Source organism: Balaenoptera physalus, assembly GCF_965194825.1.
Source record: "Balaenoptera physalus genome assembly, chromosome: 20".
Taxonomy (NCBI): Eukaryota; Metazoa; Chordata; class Mammalia; order Artiodactyla; family Balaenopteridae; genus Balaenoptera; species Balaenoptera physalus.
In genome coordinates this window covers 51904601-51920525 of record NC_138901.1, presented here as the reverse complement: position 1 = coordinate 51920525, position 15925 = coordinate 51904601, and the positions used below count along the sequence as shown (strand labels likewise).

At 43.0% G+C, this 15925-nt stretch overlaps 1 protein-coding gene across 3 annotated transcripts in view; it reads left to right on the top strand.

Annotated features, from left to right (window-relative positions):
• Positions 1 to 15925, top strand: part of SMG6 (SMG6 nonsense mediated mRNA decay factor) — a 234941-nt gene that overhangs the window by 87800 nt on the left and 131216 nt on the right. For all 3 annotated transcript variants that reach the window (XM_082443411.1, XM_082443412.1, XM_082443413.1), the window contains one exon: positions 11170 to 11286. In XM_082443411.1, the coding sequence (XP_082299537.1) occupies positions 11170 to 11286 (117 nt within the window). The remainder of the gene's footprint in view (positions 1 to 11169; positions 11287 to 15925) is intronic.

The window sequence follows — 15925 nt, the reverse complement described above, 5'->3', positions numbered from 1 at the left end:
ATGAGGAAAGTCCCTGTGATTGATGTATTTTAGACTACACATATTTAAAGTGTACAGATTGGATGAATTTAGACATATGTATACATTTGTGAAGCCATCACCACAATCAAGATAGTGAACATATCCTCCACCCCTTAAAGTGAAAGTTCCTTGTGCTCCCTTGTAATCTATTCTTCCCTAACCTTCCCCTCCCAACCCCAGGCAACCACTGATCTGCTTTCTGTCACTGTAGATTAGTTTGCATTTTCTAGAATTTGACAGTAAGTTCTCTGCCTCCCTCCCTCCCCACCCTCCCTTTGGCCTGCCTTCTTTACTCCACATTGATTTTGACATTCATCTGTGTTGCTGAGTGATACAGTAGTTTGTTCCTTTTGGTTGCTGACTGTTCTTCCATTGTGTGGATATACCACAATTTGTTTATCTGTCCCCCTTGTTGATGGACATCTGGTTTTGTTTTCCAGTTTTTGTCTGTTACGCATAAAACTGCTATAAACATTCAAGTGTAAGTCTTTGTGTGAACATATGCTTTCATTTCTCTTAGGTAAATACCTAGGAATGGTCTACCCAGGTCATTTGGTAAATGTGTATTTTAACCTTTTAAGAAACTTCCCAACTATTTTCCAAAGTGGTTGTGCCATTTTTTATTCCCAAAGCGGTGTGTGAGAGCTGCAGTTACTCTGCATCCTCACCAACACTTTGTTATTCTCTCTCTTTTTGATTACAGACATCCTAGCGGGTGTGGAGTTTTTCGAGGTTTAGATTTCCCTACTGATTAATAATGTTGAGCATCTTATCAGAAGTACATGTTCATTTGTTTTGTTGGTTGTTGTTTTTTTTTTTTTTTTTTTGGCCTCACTGCAGGGCATGTGGGATCTTAGTTCCCCGACCAGGGATTGAACCCGTGCCCCCTGCAGTGGAAGCTCAGGGTCTTAACCACTGGACCGCCAGGGAAGTCCCCAGCATGTACTTATTTGCCATCTACATAGCTTCTTTGGTCATTTTTTGGTTTATCTTCTTAATTTGAAAGAGTTCTTCATATGTTCTAGATATGAGTCCTTTGTCAGATATGTATTTTACAAATATTTTCTCCCAGTGAGACAGTTTTCTTTGTGGCTTCTCTTTTCATTTTTGTCTTTTAAAGAACAAGCATGTTTTTTTTTTTTTTAATGAAGTCTTTTTAAGTTTGATCTTTACAGATTTGTTGGCAGAGGAGCAGTTTAAAATAGTATTGTAGCTGATGCTGCTAATTAAAAAAAAATCTTCTTAATATCCATCTGATTAACAGTCTGAAGCAGTGCAGCACTGAAAATGCATAAGCAGCTTCATTTATGAAGAAAACAGTGCTAGGGCTCATGTGTTAAACAACTTTTTTCCCCTGACTACCCTTGTTTGAAGAATGTACATACCATTGGTTTGAGATTTATACCTTTACTTATTTTTTGAGCAGCAAGAACATGTTTAAACAGCTCACTTAGCTTCTGCAGTTCGTTCTTCTTGTCATCTTTCGTCACTTTCTCATCACCTTCACTTTGTGCTGCTTGACGTGGATTTTACTGATCCGATGAGTCATAGCCTTGATGATGAAGTTCTCTTGCTTTACTCCTTATTCTTTAGACAGAAGTTCTGTCTTCAGTGAACTTTCCCTTCTTTTTTCTTATTTTCCCTTTGGTTGCCCCTGGCAGTTTCTTGCTCAGTCCAGATAAGGAGCCACACAGCTGGGCATCTCCAGCAGCTCAGGCCAGTCAGCACACGATGAGAACAAGGGGCTGCAGCATCTGCACAGAGTATTCTCAACTAATTGAGGAACCATCCTCAAAATGTCTTAAGAGCCCTTTTCTATGTAAAAGAAAAACGTTTCTGGAATCCTGTGTCAGATCTTTCTGGGTTTTGTTTGTCGGCTTACTTTTATTTGTTTACTTGTTTTAAAATTTTCATTTTGAAATAATTATAGATTCACAGGAAATTGTAAAAAAGAAAAAAATGTACAGAAGGTCCTGTTCACCCTTCATCCCTCCTTCCCTAATGTTAGCATCTTGCATAACTTTAGTGCAGTATCAACACCATGAAATTGACATTGGTACAATCCACAGACCTTATTCAGATTTCACCAGTTATACATGCACTTGTTTTTGTGTTTGTGTGTGTATGTATAGTTGTATGCAGTTTTATCACACAGGTAGTTTCATGTAACTACTTCACAATCAAGATGCAGAACTGGGGCTTCCCTGGTGGCGCAGTGATTAAAAATCCGTCTGCCAGTGCAGGGGACACGGGTTCGAGCCCTGGTCCGGGAAGATCCCACATGCCGCGGAGCAACTAAGCCCATGCGCCACAACTACTGAGCCTGTGCTCTAGAGCCCGCACGCCTAGAGCCCGTGCTCTGCAACAAGAGAAGCGAGTGCAACAAGAAGCCCGCGCACCACAACGAAGAGTAACCCCTGCTCACCACAACTAGAGAAAGCCGGCGCACAGCAACGAAGACCCAGTGTAGCCAAAAATAAATAAATAAAATAAATAAATTTATATATAAAAAAAAGATGCAGAACTGTTCCATCACTACAAAGCTCCTTCATGCTACCTTGTAAGAACCATCCCTGCCCCCGTCCATCCCCAAACCCTAAGCCCTGTTTTCCATCTCTATAATTACATTATTTCAAGAATATTATATAAATGAGATCATATAGCATGTAGCCTTTTGAAATCAGCTGTTTTCACTCAGCATAATTCCCTGACGGTCTGTCCAAGTTATTGCGTGTACCAGTTGTTCTTTTCTTTTTACGGCTGAGTAGTAGTCCATAGTATGGATGTTCCACAGTTTGTTTAACCATTCATCCAGTGAAGAACATCCGGGTTGTTTCCAGTTTTAAGCTATTATCAATAAAGCTGCTATAAACATTAGCGTACAGGTTTTTGTGCAAACATAAGTTTTTACTTCTCTGGGATAAATGCCCAAGAGTATAATTGCTGAGTCATATCATAAGTGCATTATTAGTTTTAGAAGGAACTGCCAAACTGTTTTTCAGAGTGGCTGTACCATTTTATATTCCAATCAGCTAGGTATGTGTGATCCAATTTCTCTGCATCCTCATCAGCTTTTTGGTGTTGTTACTATTTTTTGTTTTAGCCATTCTGATAAGTAGTTTTTTGTGTTTTTTTTTTAATAAATTTATTTTATTTATTTATTTTTGGCTGCATTGGGTCTTCATTGCTGCACGCGGGCTTTCTCTAGTTGCGGCAAGCGGGGGCTACTCTTCGTTGTGGTGCGTGGGCTTCTCGTTGCACTGGCTTCTCTTGTTGCAGAGCACAGGCTCTAGGCATGCAGGCTTCAGTAGTTGTGGCACACAGGCTCAGTACTTGTGGCTCGCGGGCTCTAGAGCACAGGCTCAGTAGTTGTGGCGCACAGGCTTAGTTGCTCCGCGGCACGTGGGATCTTCCTGGACCAGGGCTCGAACCCGTGTCCCCTGCATTGGCAGGCGGATTCTTAACCACTGCACCACCAGCGAAGCCCCTGATAAGTAATTTTAACACTGTAGTTTTAACTTTGATTTCCCTAATGGCTAATGATATTGAACATCTTTTCATGTGCTTATATTTCGCCTGTATATCCTTTTTGGTAAAATGTCTGTTCATGTCTTTTGCCCATTTTCTAATTGGACTGTTTGTTTTCTTTACTGGTGAGTTTTGAGAGTTCTTAATATAGTCTAGATACTAGTCCTGTGTAAGATATGTAGTTTGCAAATACATTTTCCTAGTCTATAATTTGCTTTTTCATCCTCTTACAGAGTGAAAGATTTTAATTTTTATGAGGTCTAGCATACCAATTTTCCTTTTATAGATTGTGCTTTTTGCATCAAGTCCAAGAATTCTTCACTTAGTCCTCGATCCTGATGATTTTTTTCTATTTTTTGTCTAAAAGTTTTATAGTCTTATGTTTTACATGTAAGTCTTTGATCCATTTTCAGTTAATTTTTGTATAACGTGTGAGATTTAGGTCAAGGTTCTTTGTTAGTTTGTGGATATCTAATTGCTCGAGCAAATATTTGTTGAAAAGGCTATCCTTCTTTGTTTGACTTAACATTGGGAGCGATAATTCCTCCCACTTTGTTCTTTTGCACAATTGTTTTAGCTATTCTAGGTCCTTTGCCTTTCCACATAAACTTTAGAATAAGCTTGTTTTCGTCTACAAAAAAACTTTGCTGAGATTCTGATAGTAATTGTGCTAAACCTTTAAATCTTTGTGGGAAGAATTGACATCTCGATGATATTGATTCTTCCAATCCATGAACATGGTAAGTCTCTCCAACTATTTTGGGTCATCTTTTATTTCTTTCATCAACACTTGTAATTTTCAGCATAGCATCCCGTTCGTATTTTGTTAGATTTACACCTAAGTATTTCATTTTCTTTGGCAATACTGTGTTTTTAATTTCAGTCGCCACACAGTTATCTCAGAGCTTTTTGTGCAGAACTATGGAGTGGTGTGAGGTTTTCATGTTCATGGCAAAGGAGAGAAGAGGAGTTGGAGTTTGAAACTTGAATCACAGGCATTTGAAAACCAGGTATGGAGAATTCCCTGGTGGTCCAGTGCCTAGGGCCCAGGTTCACTCCCTGGTCGGGGAACCAAGATCCTGGAAGCCGCGCAGCACGGCCAAAAACAAAAAACAAAAACACCAGGTATGGAAACAGTGTAGGTGTAAGAGCAGACAGACTTGGATTCAAATCCCATCTCTGACACTTAACTGACTTTGTGACCTAGGGCAAGTCATTTAACTTCTCTGAGCCTATTTTCTCAACTATCAGAAAGGGAGAATAACACCTCCTGTGCAAATCTTTTGTAAAGCTCTGAGATAAAATATATATATGAACGCTCTGTGTCTAACACAGCTTTCCCTATATCTTAGTTATTATTTCTGGCCACAGTGGAATCATCATTTATGATCCACAAATGGAGAGGCAAGTGTACCTGCTGTTAAGAGCAGCAAATGTTTCTTGAACCCCTTCATGGTGCTAATTTTCAAGGATGTGAAGTCTTGACATAGCTCTTGTCCTCAAGGGGCTTATAATTTTGTTGAGGAAACATGCTATATGTATAAAAATTCCAGGACTAGGCATCACTTGTTAAGTTCCAAATGTGTGTTGCGGACAGTGGGTGCATCAAAGAACTTTTTTTTCCTGGGTTTTGTTTGCCCTATTGTACCCTGTTCATCAAGGTGGCTTCTGGGTGTTGATGATGAGAGAATGTGTGGGGGTGGGAGTGGGTATGTACAGATTTAGGGGAAGGGAGTCATGTGGGAATATGTAATTAATTTTTATACTTTCCCCAGTAAACCATCGACCCTTTTTATGATGTCATGAGGGATTCCTTAATTTTGCAGCTGCTTCCTGATTACGTCAGAGAGGAGCCTCTCACCCCACAGCCTGGAGCTGCACTCATACAAGAATTGGAAACAAATGAAGTGCTGAATATCTAATGGCTTCCACAGGGAGAACCAGTTCAGACTTCCCAGGCCTCCTTCTGCAAGGTCTTCCTCAAGTATTTCTGACCCCCTGAAGTGTCTTTGTTCTGGAAAGACAGGACTGGCCCAGAGCCAAGTGGGCGGGAGCCTGGGGACTCCTCCCCCTCTCCAGGTGTTCTGCGTTCCCACATTTCTACCCCTTTCCTGGATCTCGTTTGGTGGGTGTTACCCTTTTTGAGGTCTCAGGATCCTCTGGAACTTGCTGAGATTATCAGCGAGAGTCCTTCCCTCCCCCACATCATCTCTACCTTCTCTTCTCTTGATTTTCCTTCTGCAGCATTTCTCACATCTGTGCACTCCTTTCCATTCCCTCTCCCACCTCTCTTATAAGAAAGATGTTACATTTATTTGGCATTATAAAGTTTATGAAGTGTTCTACATGTAATTCCTCTTAATTCAAACAAGTTCATGTCCTCTTAGCTTCCCAACCAGTTTGCCTCCCTGTTACTTTTTTCCAGCTATGCTAATCTGTCCTGAATGCTTTAACTAGATTAATCTTCATAAAATACTCACCTCTGCCTTCACTCAGGAACCTTGAGCCAGTGCCCTCCTCACTGCCTGTCGGGTCAAGCCTGTGTTCCTTGCTGTGGCATCGCAGGCCCTATGCTTTGTGGTCCCTGTTTTACCACGTGCCGAGTACAGTGCTTGCCGTCTGGGTACATGCCTGGTGTGTCCCTACCTGCGTGCCTCTTTAGCACGCTCAATCCCTCCTTCATCCTGCCCAGTTCATCTTTTGCAGCCCTGCTCAGAAGTGCTCTCTTCTATGAAATCTTACCTGACATACACTAGCTGGAAATGATTTTCTTTCCTTCTGGTGAGAGAAAGCATCTTATTTCCACCTTCCTATGGCATGTAATAATACATTGTCTTGAATTCTAGCTATTTGGGTGTTTGTGTATTCTTCCTGTCTTCCTCATTAGAATATCATCTTCTCATGGACAGTATCCTGTTTTCCTTTATATCCTCCACAATTGGGCTAAATAAACAACTTTGGAGTTAGTCGGAGAGGTCACTTTGTTAGGAGGTTGGGATTTCCTTTGCCCCGACATCTACCCGCTAAAAGAAGTCAGAGTTTTACAATCCTAGAAAATCCAAAAGGAGTAGGGGCTCTTAGGGAAGAAACATTACCTTCCATGTTGCTTTGTCTTGTCTCAGACGTACCTTGTTCAGGGACGTGTCATGGATTGCCTTCCACCCAGTCAGCCTGTGTTCTGCTGTTGTGCGTGAATAATTTGCTTGGGTGTATTGGTGCCTGATTTTTCTGACTCATTCATTCTCCTCCTTGGGGAATAAAATGATGTCCTGATGGCCTGGACATCTCTGCTTTTGCTGTGAGATTTTTGTATGGTTCCTATGAAACGACTGCTTCTTCCACCTCCCTTTCAGCCAGCAGCTGCCACAGGGAACTCTGTGGCTCAAACAGCAGCAGTCGAAAGATGCTCTCACTGCCCACTTCCTGTAGACAAGGAGGTTTTGGTGGGCTGCTCAGGAACTGTGCCAGCTCTGTGTCTGACTGGTGACTGACTCATGAGAAAAGCAGCCTCATGTCTGAAAGATAAGAGCCAACAAATCGCCTCCAGGTGGTGTTAGTTTGGAGGTGACTGACCATTCATTTCCTCTCTCTGGGAGGAGCCGGTGGGGACGGAATCAGTGAATAAGTGGTCTTGCCTGCATTTTTCTCCGGCTATTAGTGAAGCAGCTGAGCAAATGGTTGGTTCTCTCTGCTGGAGTGGCGAGTGGACCCCAGTGCCCTCTGAATGCCTTCTGCCGCTGTCAGGGTAGCAGACTTACGTGTCATCCATCCTGTGTCTTCCCTTCATTACTCTTCTTATTCTCTTGCTAGGAAGTTGGCTGTGTGCACCAGGCGAACTCTGCTTGTTCCATTGCTGCCAGGTTTTTCTGTGCCCCGGCAAACCTCATCCCTACTGATTTGGTTTCCTCCAGATCTCTCCGTGACCCGGGAATTGATCAGAAGCAATGGTTCTGAACCACTGTCCCTTGGCTGGGCTCAGTGGGTCCGGGCAGGTGGGCCTGCCTCTCCTGCCCTCCTCTTCCCTCTCCCCCCTCCTGCCTCGCTCCCATTTCCTGCAGGAGGACACTCTGCCATCCTGGAGCCGTCAAGCACAGCTTTGCTTTGGCAGCACCGTCGCACACACACTGGTGGGAGAGGGGACGTGTTTATCACTTTTCCTGGAGATTATCTGTTTAAGCACTTCTCTGACAGTTACAATAACAAGGGCAGTGTGTTGTGTTTCCCAGCAGAAGGACACTTGCTGTTGAAAGATGTATAGCACTAATTAGAAATACATAACATCCGGCCACATGGCAGCCTTCTCCCGGCCGCTCCATTTCCTGATTTCATACAACTTTGACGACAGTTGGTTTATGTTTTCCATGAATATGTTCTCAGAAAAATGAGAAGGTCTCCCTGTTACATAGGAGTGGGAAGAGTGTTTCTGCTTGAGCAGGTATTTGGCCAGAGGAATAGTGGGAGATGTGGTCACCTGCCCATCTGAGAGCATGTGGGAAGGGGCAGAACCAAGTTCAGACTTCAGGTGACTTTCTTGGTAAGAAATATTTCTGTCTGACTTCCTTAGCCAGAACCATCCCCCTACACCCTTGAGCAAGCCTGCTTTTGGAAAGAAGGGAAAAGGCTGTTTCACAATGTTAATGAGTTCCTCAGTTCATGTCAGGCTCCAGCTACCTGACACAAAGCCAGAGGAACCCAGGCAAATACCAAGGCGAACAATGCTTTTTCCTTCCCCACCCCACATCACGTGTTGGCCTGGCCCAGCCCGCTCTAGGGATATATATGGGCATCTGTAAGACCGGGACCAGTTTCCTAGGCCTAACCCTAGAGTGGGCAGACCTGGGAATCTGGATGCTGTTTTCCTACCCACTTGCATAAGCGTGGGTACGTCTCAAGGACTGGCATCTTACAGCTTCTAGTCCGCAGAAGCCTAAGTGAAGCACAGAGCATCTCCTGAAGATACCACAGCACTTAATACATTTCTCCCTGGAGGCACTGGGTCTGAGTTACCTTGGTTACTGGGGGTCAATAAACCGTTTGAAAGGTCCTAAGATTGCAGGGATCCTGTTTTATTTGTAGCTTTGTTCTTAAGCACAGGGTCAAGGACACTGTAGATGCTCAGTGCCTGTGGTACCACTGAGCCTTGGAGGAGGGCAGGCCTTCCAGAAAGTGCTCTGTATGAAGAGCTGACGGAGATCCAGGCATTCTGACCCCCAGATAGCTGTGATATCACCACCTGCTTGATCAGAGCAGAACAGCTTACTGATTTGTACCTCCCCATCAGTCAAACCAGAATACAGCAGGGAGTGCTGTCAGGCCCTTCCTGGGGAGATGGAGGGGTTCGGGGGGTGGGTGAAGGGTTGAGGTGACATAACCATGGCCAAGAGCAGAGCAGTCATGAAGCTACCTTTTAGCTGCTGCCCTGAGAGGTAGTTGAGCCCTTCCAGACACAGCAGAGAGGCTCCAGTTGTCGCTTCCCCACCTGGTCCCCAGACCTTATTGCAAGAAGCTTTCAAAAGGAGCCAGCCTGGACTCCCCAGAGGCCTCAGTGTCATTGTTCTTAAGCAGTTAGCTCTCCCCCTTGAGCCCTAGCCCTGTGCACTCTGAGAATGAGTCTAACCTGAGGTTGCTGTTCATCATAAAGATAGAAACGGTCTTGGTGAAAGTGATCTCCCTTTGCCCCATCTTATCCTTATCGAGGCTGATGGGAGTATCTTATAGTCTTGGGCTTCTGCCAGTCCTTGGAGGTAAGATACCCGCCTCCATCCCTTCTGAGGGCCTTCCCTGTGCAGGTAACTTCTGCCTAAGATGCCCAATTGATGAGGGGGCACTAATGTGTACTCAGTGTGTCAGCTACCAGGATGTGGCCTCTACTGCTCCTCTCCTAGTTCCCTCTGTTATGGACTTATTCTCCCATTCTGGGATTTGTTGCTAATTAGAGGCAGGCTGCTGGCAGTGCTTGGCAGGGGCCTGGGCTGAGCTGGGGTGGTACAGACAGTCCTGTTGCCTATAGTAAGGGTGGAGGAGAGAAGTTGGCAACTTTTCCTTGGGATGGCTTACACATCTTCCCCTTCCCTATTTTCCATCCTCCCTCCGCTTTGTTCTTAGATGCTTGTTTCTTGTCTCTCTAGCACAGGTTTAGGGCCTTACCGGAAGAAGAATGAGACTGGTGATCTATTCTAATCACATGGATTGTTACCACTTCCTTACTGCCTGCCACAGTTGAACTGGAAAGTTAGAGGGTGACATTTGGGACCATTGGGCATCTGGAAGGATGGCGGGAAAGCCACTATAGAAGAATTGCTACACTGATGCTATTCATATGTTGGGACCTTCTGAGCAGCAGCCTGTTCCTTCTCACCCCCAGGGCTTTCTAAAGTGGTTTGGGCTGGCTTTGCATACTCCAGTCATGCTTGCTCCTGTGGCCAAGACGGTTAGGAATAACTGTGGTTGTGTAGCATCTCCTGGAGTAAAGACTTCAATTAGGCCCCACTGGAAAGATGAGTATCAATGAGGGGAGAGGCAAGAGGGCTCCCCCTTGGCTACTGAAGTTAAAATGCAAGCAGGGACAGAGATCAGACATGTGGCTAATTATCCTTTTAACACCTGGAGATTCTGGAAGTTCTCCTGTATTCAGACAGAAGGAATTAACAGATCAGCTGCTGCCAGAGCAAGCGAGCCCGGCCCCTGATTCCGTCTCCTGTGCGTATAGGGTGTCTCCTGCTCTGAGGCTGCAGGCTGGACTGCTGCCTTCTGTTTGTTGCCTGTTTCTCTCAAGTCTGGATGACGTGCCTATCAGGGAGGGCCACTGACAGGGGGCAGGTACAGGCAGTGGTTTGAAGGTGTGTATGTAGCTCCCGCTGAAGAATAACCCTGGCCACCACCAAGGTGGCTCCTTTCCCTGACCTGCAGCCAGAGGGAGGTTGGGCAGGCTGAGAAAGTGAGGGGGATAGGGTGCTAGTATTGGAAACCAGATTTATTTCTTAGCCCTAGGGGAAAGAACTTGTGAAAATTAAAGCTAACACTGATTAAGTGCTTATGTGCCATGCACTGTCCTATATAAAGTTAACTCATGCGGTGAAAATAGGTTATTTGTTTCATGTGTGTTCTCTGAGGAGGAGGAACAGAGAGAAGGTAAGGATGGAAACAAAGGTTGGTGATTCAAGAAGATAACTTTTAAATTTGTATTTTTCTGATCTTAATTGGTGATTGTATTCCCGCTATCTATACATTAGAGAGACTGAGTTAATTAGACATGACTTCTTGTTGCTATTGCTTCACATCATCAGCAGGCAACTAAAGGCAGAGAGCATGCAGCTGTGGCTCAGACTGCTCGCCTTGGGGTAACTGATCCTGGGGAAGTGATGTGATACAGAATTTACACAAGTGAGCCTTATAATAACCTTATTGAGTGCTTACCCATAGGCCGGTCATCGTGGTAAGTGCTTCACGTGCTTTATTTAGCCTTTCGACTACCCTTTGAGAGAGGGAATATTACAACACCAGTCTTAGATGAAGGGAAAGGAGCTCGGTGATACAAGCAAGGACTTGCACCTAGTAAGGTAGGGAAGAGGAGCCCTTGGCCCCCAGGATACTGATGGACTTTCCTTTGCTCCTGCTCAGACTGCTTCTCGGAGGAGTGTCGCTCTGTGATCCAGGAGCAAGCCGCAGTCCTGGGCCTGGCCATGTTTTCTCTCCTGGTGCAGCGCTGCACTTACTTACTGAAGGAATCAGCCAAAGGTAAGCAGATGAGGGGCCCTGACTGGTGGACTTTCCAGCTCCTGGGTCCTGCCCAGACAAGCTCAGAATGCCACGCTGCTTTCTCTGCGTCTTCTGCCTCTACTCCAGGCTTCCTTTTGCCCACCTAACTAGTCCCATTTCCTCTATGGCCCTCTTCCCTCCTTGTAGAAAGGAGAGGAGGCCTCTTTCCTCCTCTCTCTCTTTTCACCTTTAATAGTTAGGATTTTCAACGTACCTCTAAACTACTACATGTTCCTGCGACTTAAAAAAAAAAAAAGAAAGAAAAATGAGTTTCCCTTGGTGTTCATAATCCATGTTTTGGTTTCCCCCTCTATCTGTATGTCCCTGTTTATCGGGTACCTGGTGGGGGTTATAACCACTGTGGACCAGCCATCTCGGGAGACTCACTGGACCAGAGCAGGGGTTCTTTTTAGCCCTTGGTTTGAGCAGTGTCCCCTTATCCTTTAAAGGCTGCCCTTAGAATTCCAAGCCTGATTGCTGAGCCGTGTAAGGTAGGGCTGAAGGGTGTATCTTTCTTTCAGCTTCTGGATTAGTTTTGATGAGTGGTGAGGCCCCTCTTTTGTTACCCTGCCACATCAGCTTTTTTTTTTTTTTAATTTTTAAATTTAATTTTATTTATTTTTTTATACAGCAGGTTCTTATTAGTCATCCATTTTATACACATCAGTGTATACATGTCAATCCCAATCTCCCAATTCATCCCACCACCACCCCCACCCCCACTTCCCCCCTTGGTGTCCATGCGTTTGTTCTCTACATCTGTGTCTCTATTTCTGCCCTGCAAACCAGTTCATCTGTACCATTTTTCCAGGTTCCACATATATGCGTTAATACACGATATTTGTTTTTCTCTTTCTGACTTACTTCACTCTGTATGACAGCCTCTACATCCATCCACGTCTCTACAAATGACCCAATTTCGTTCCCTTTTGATGGCTCAGTAGTATTCCATTGTATATATGTACCACATCTTCTTTATCCATTCGTCTGTCGATGGGCATTTAGGTTGCTTCCATGACCTGGCTATTGTAAATAGTGCTGCAGTGAACATTGGGGTGCATGTGTCTTTTTTTTTTTAATATGTATAAATTTAAATTTATTTATTTATTTATTTTTGGCTGCGTTGGGTCTTCGTTGCTGCACGCGGGCTTTCTCTAGTTGCGGCGAGCGGGGACTACTCTTCGTTGCCGTGCGCGGGCTCCTCACTACCGTGGCTTCTCTTGTTGCAGAGCACGGGCTCTAGGCGCGCAGGCATCAGTAGTTGTGGCATGTGGGCTCAGTAGTTGTGGCTTGCGGGCTGTAGAGCTCAGGCTCGGTAGTTGTGGCGCACAGGCTTAGTTGCTCCGCAGCATGTGGGATCTTCCCGGGCTAGGGCTCGAACCCGTGTCCCTTGCATTGATAGGCAGATTCTTAACCACTGTGCCACCAGGGAAGCCCGCATGTGTCTTTTTGAATTATGGTTTTCTCTGCGTATATGCCCAGTAGTGGGATTGCTGGGTCATATGGTAATTCTATTTTTAGTTTTTTAAGGAACCGCCATACTGTTCTTCATAGTGGCTGTATCAATTTACATTCCCACCAGCAGTGCAAGAGGGTTCCCTTTTCTCCACACCCTCTCCAGCATTTGTTGTTTGTAGATTTTCTGATGATGCCCAGTCTAACTGGTGTGAGGTGATACCTCATTGTAGTTTTGATTTGCATTTCTCTAATAATTAGTGATGCTGAGCAGCTTTTCATGTGCTTCTTGGCCATCTGTATATCTTCTTTGGAGAAATGTCTATTTAGGTCTTCTGCCCATTTTTTGATTGGGTTGTTTGTTTTTTTAATATTGAGCTGCATGAGCTGTTTATATATTTTGGAGATTAATCCTTTGTCCGTTGATTCGTTGGCAAGTATTTTCTCCCATTCTGAGGGTTGTCTTTTCGTCTTGTTTGTAGTTTCCTTTGCTTTGCAAAAGCTTTTAAGTTTCATTAGGTCCCATTTGTTTATTTTTGTTTTTATTTCCATTACTCTAGGAGGTGGATCAAAAAAGATCTTGCTGTGATTTATGTCAAAGAGTGTTCTTCCTGTGTTTTCCTCTAAGAGTTTTATAGTGTCCGGGAGTGTTCTAATTTCATTCTTTTACATGTAGCTGTCCAGTTTTCCCAGCACCACTTATTGAAGAGACTGTCTTTTCTCCATTGTATATCCTTGTCTCCTTTGTCATAGATTAGTTGACCATAGGTGCATGGGTTTATCTCTGGGCTTTCTATACTGTTCCGTTGATCTATATTTCTGTTTTTGTGCCAGTACCATATTGTCTTGATTACTGTAGCTTTGTAGTATAGTCTGGAGCCAGGGAGTCTGATTCCTCCAGCTCCATTTTTTTCCCTCAAGACTGCTTTGACTATTTGGGGTCTTTTGTGTCTCCATACAGATTTTAAGATTTCTTGTTCTAGTTCCGTAAAAAATGCCACTGGTAGTTTGATAGGAATTGCATTCAATCTGTAGATTGCTTTGGGTAGTATAGTCATTTTCACAATATTGATTCTTCCAATCCAAGAACATGGTATATCTCTCCATCTGTTTGTGTCATCTTTGATTTCTTTCATCAGTGTCTTATAGTTTTCTGAGTACAGGTCTTTTACCTCCTCAGGTAGGTTTATTCCTAGGTATTTTATTCTTTTTGTTGCAATGGTGAATGGGATTGTTTCCTTAATTTCTCTTTCTGATCTTTCATTGTTGGTGTATAGGAATGCCAGAGGTTTCTGTGCATTAATTTTGTACCCTGCAACTTTACCAAATTCATTGATTAGCTCTAGTAGTTTTCTGGTGGCCTCTTTAGGATTCTCTATGTATAGTATCATGTCATCTGCAAACAGTGACAGTTTTACTACTTCTTTTCCAATTTGTATTCCTTTTATTTCTTTTTCCTCTCTGATTGCCATGGCTAGGACTTCCAAAACTATGTTGAATAAGAGTGGCAAGAGTGGACATTCTTGTCTTGTTCCTGATCTTAGAGGAAATGCTTTCAGTTTTTCACCATTGAGGATGACGTTTGCTGTGGGTTTGTCATATATGGCCTTTATTATGTTGAGGTAGGTTCCCTCTATGCCCACTTTCTGGAGAGTTTTTATCATAATTGGGTATTGAATTTTGTCAAAAGCTTTTTCTGCATCTATTGAGATGATCATATGGTTTTTATTCTTCAATTTGTTAATATGGTGTATCACGTTGATTGATTTGCATATATTGAAGAATCCTTGCATCCCTGGGATAAATCCCACTTGATCATGGTGTATGATCCTTTTAATGTGTTGCTGGATTCTGTTTGCTAGTATTTTGTTGAGGATTTTTGCATCTATATTCATCAGTGATATTGGTCTGTAATTTTCTTTTTTTGTAGTATCTTTGTGTGGTTTTGGTATCAGGGTGATGGTGGCCTCGTAGAATGAGTTTGGGAGTGTTCCTTGGTCTGCAATTTTTTGGAAGAGTTTGAGAAGGATGGCTGTTAGCTCTTCTCTAAATGTTTGATGGAATTCACCTATGAAGCCATCTGGTCTTGGACTTTTGTTTGTTGGAAGATTTTTAATCACAGTTTCAATTTCATTACTTGTGATTGGTCTGTTCATATATTCTGTTTCTTCCTGGTTCAGTCTTGGAAGTTTATACCTTTCTAAGAATTTGTCCATTTCTTCCAGGTTGTCCATTTCACTGGCATAGCATTGCTTGTAGTAGTCTCTTATGATGCTTTGTATTTCTGTGGTGTCCGTTGTAACTTCTCCTTTTTCATTTCTAATTTTATTGATTTGAGTCCTCTCCCTCTTTTTCTTGATGAGTCTGGCTGAAGGTTTATCAATTTTGTTTATCTTCTCAAAGAACCAGCTTTTAGTTTTATTGATCTTTGCTATTGTTTTCTTTGTTTCTATTTCATTTATTTCTGCTCTGATCTTTATGATTTCTTTCCTTCTACTAACTTTGCGTTTTGTTTGTTCTTCTTTCTCTAGTTCCTTTAGGTGTAAGGTTAGATGGTTTATTTGAGATTTTTCTTGTTTCTTGAGGTAGGCTTGTATTGGTATAAACTTCCCTCTTAGAACTGCTTTTGCTACATCCCATAGGTTTTGGATTGTCGTGTTTTTGTTGTAATTTGTCTCTAGGTATTTTTTGATTTCCTCTTTGATTTCTTCAGCGATCTCTTGGTTATTTAGTAACGTATTGTTTAGCCTCAATGTATTTGTGTTTTTTATGTTTTTTTCCCTGTAATTGATTTGTAACCTGATAGCATTGTGGTCAGAAAAGATGCTTGATATGATTTCAGTTTTCTTAAATTTACCGAGGCTTGATTTGTGACCCAAGATGTGATCTATCCTGGAGAATGTTCTGTGTGCACTTGAGAAGAAAGTGTAATCTGCTGTTTTTGGATGGAATGTCCTATAAATATCAATTAAATCTATCTGGTCTGTTGTGTCATTTAAAGCTTGTGTTTCCTTATTAATTTTCTGTCTGGATGATCTGTCCATTGGTGTAAGTGAGGTGTTAAAGTCCCCCACTATTATCATGTTACTGTCGATTTCCTCTTTTATAGCTGTTAGCAGCTGCCTTATGTATTGAGGTGCTCCTATGTTGGGTGCATATATTT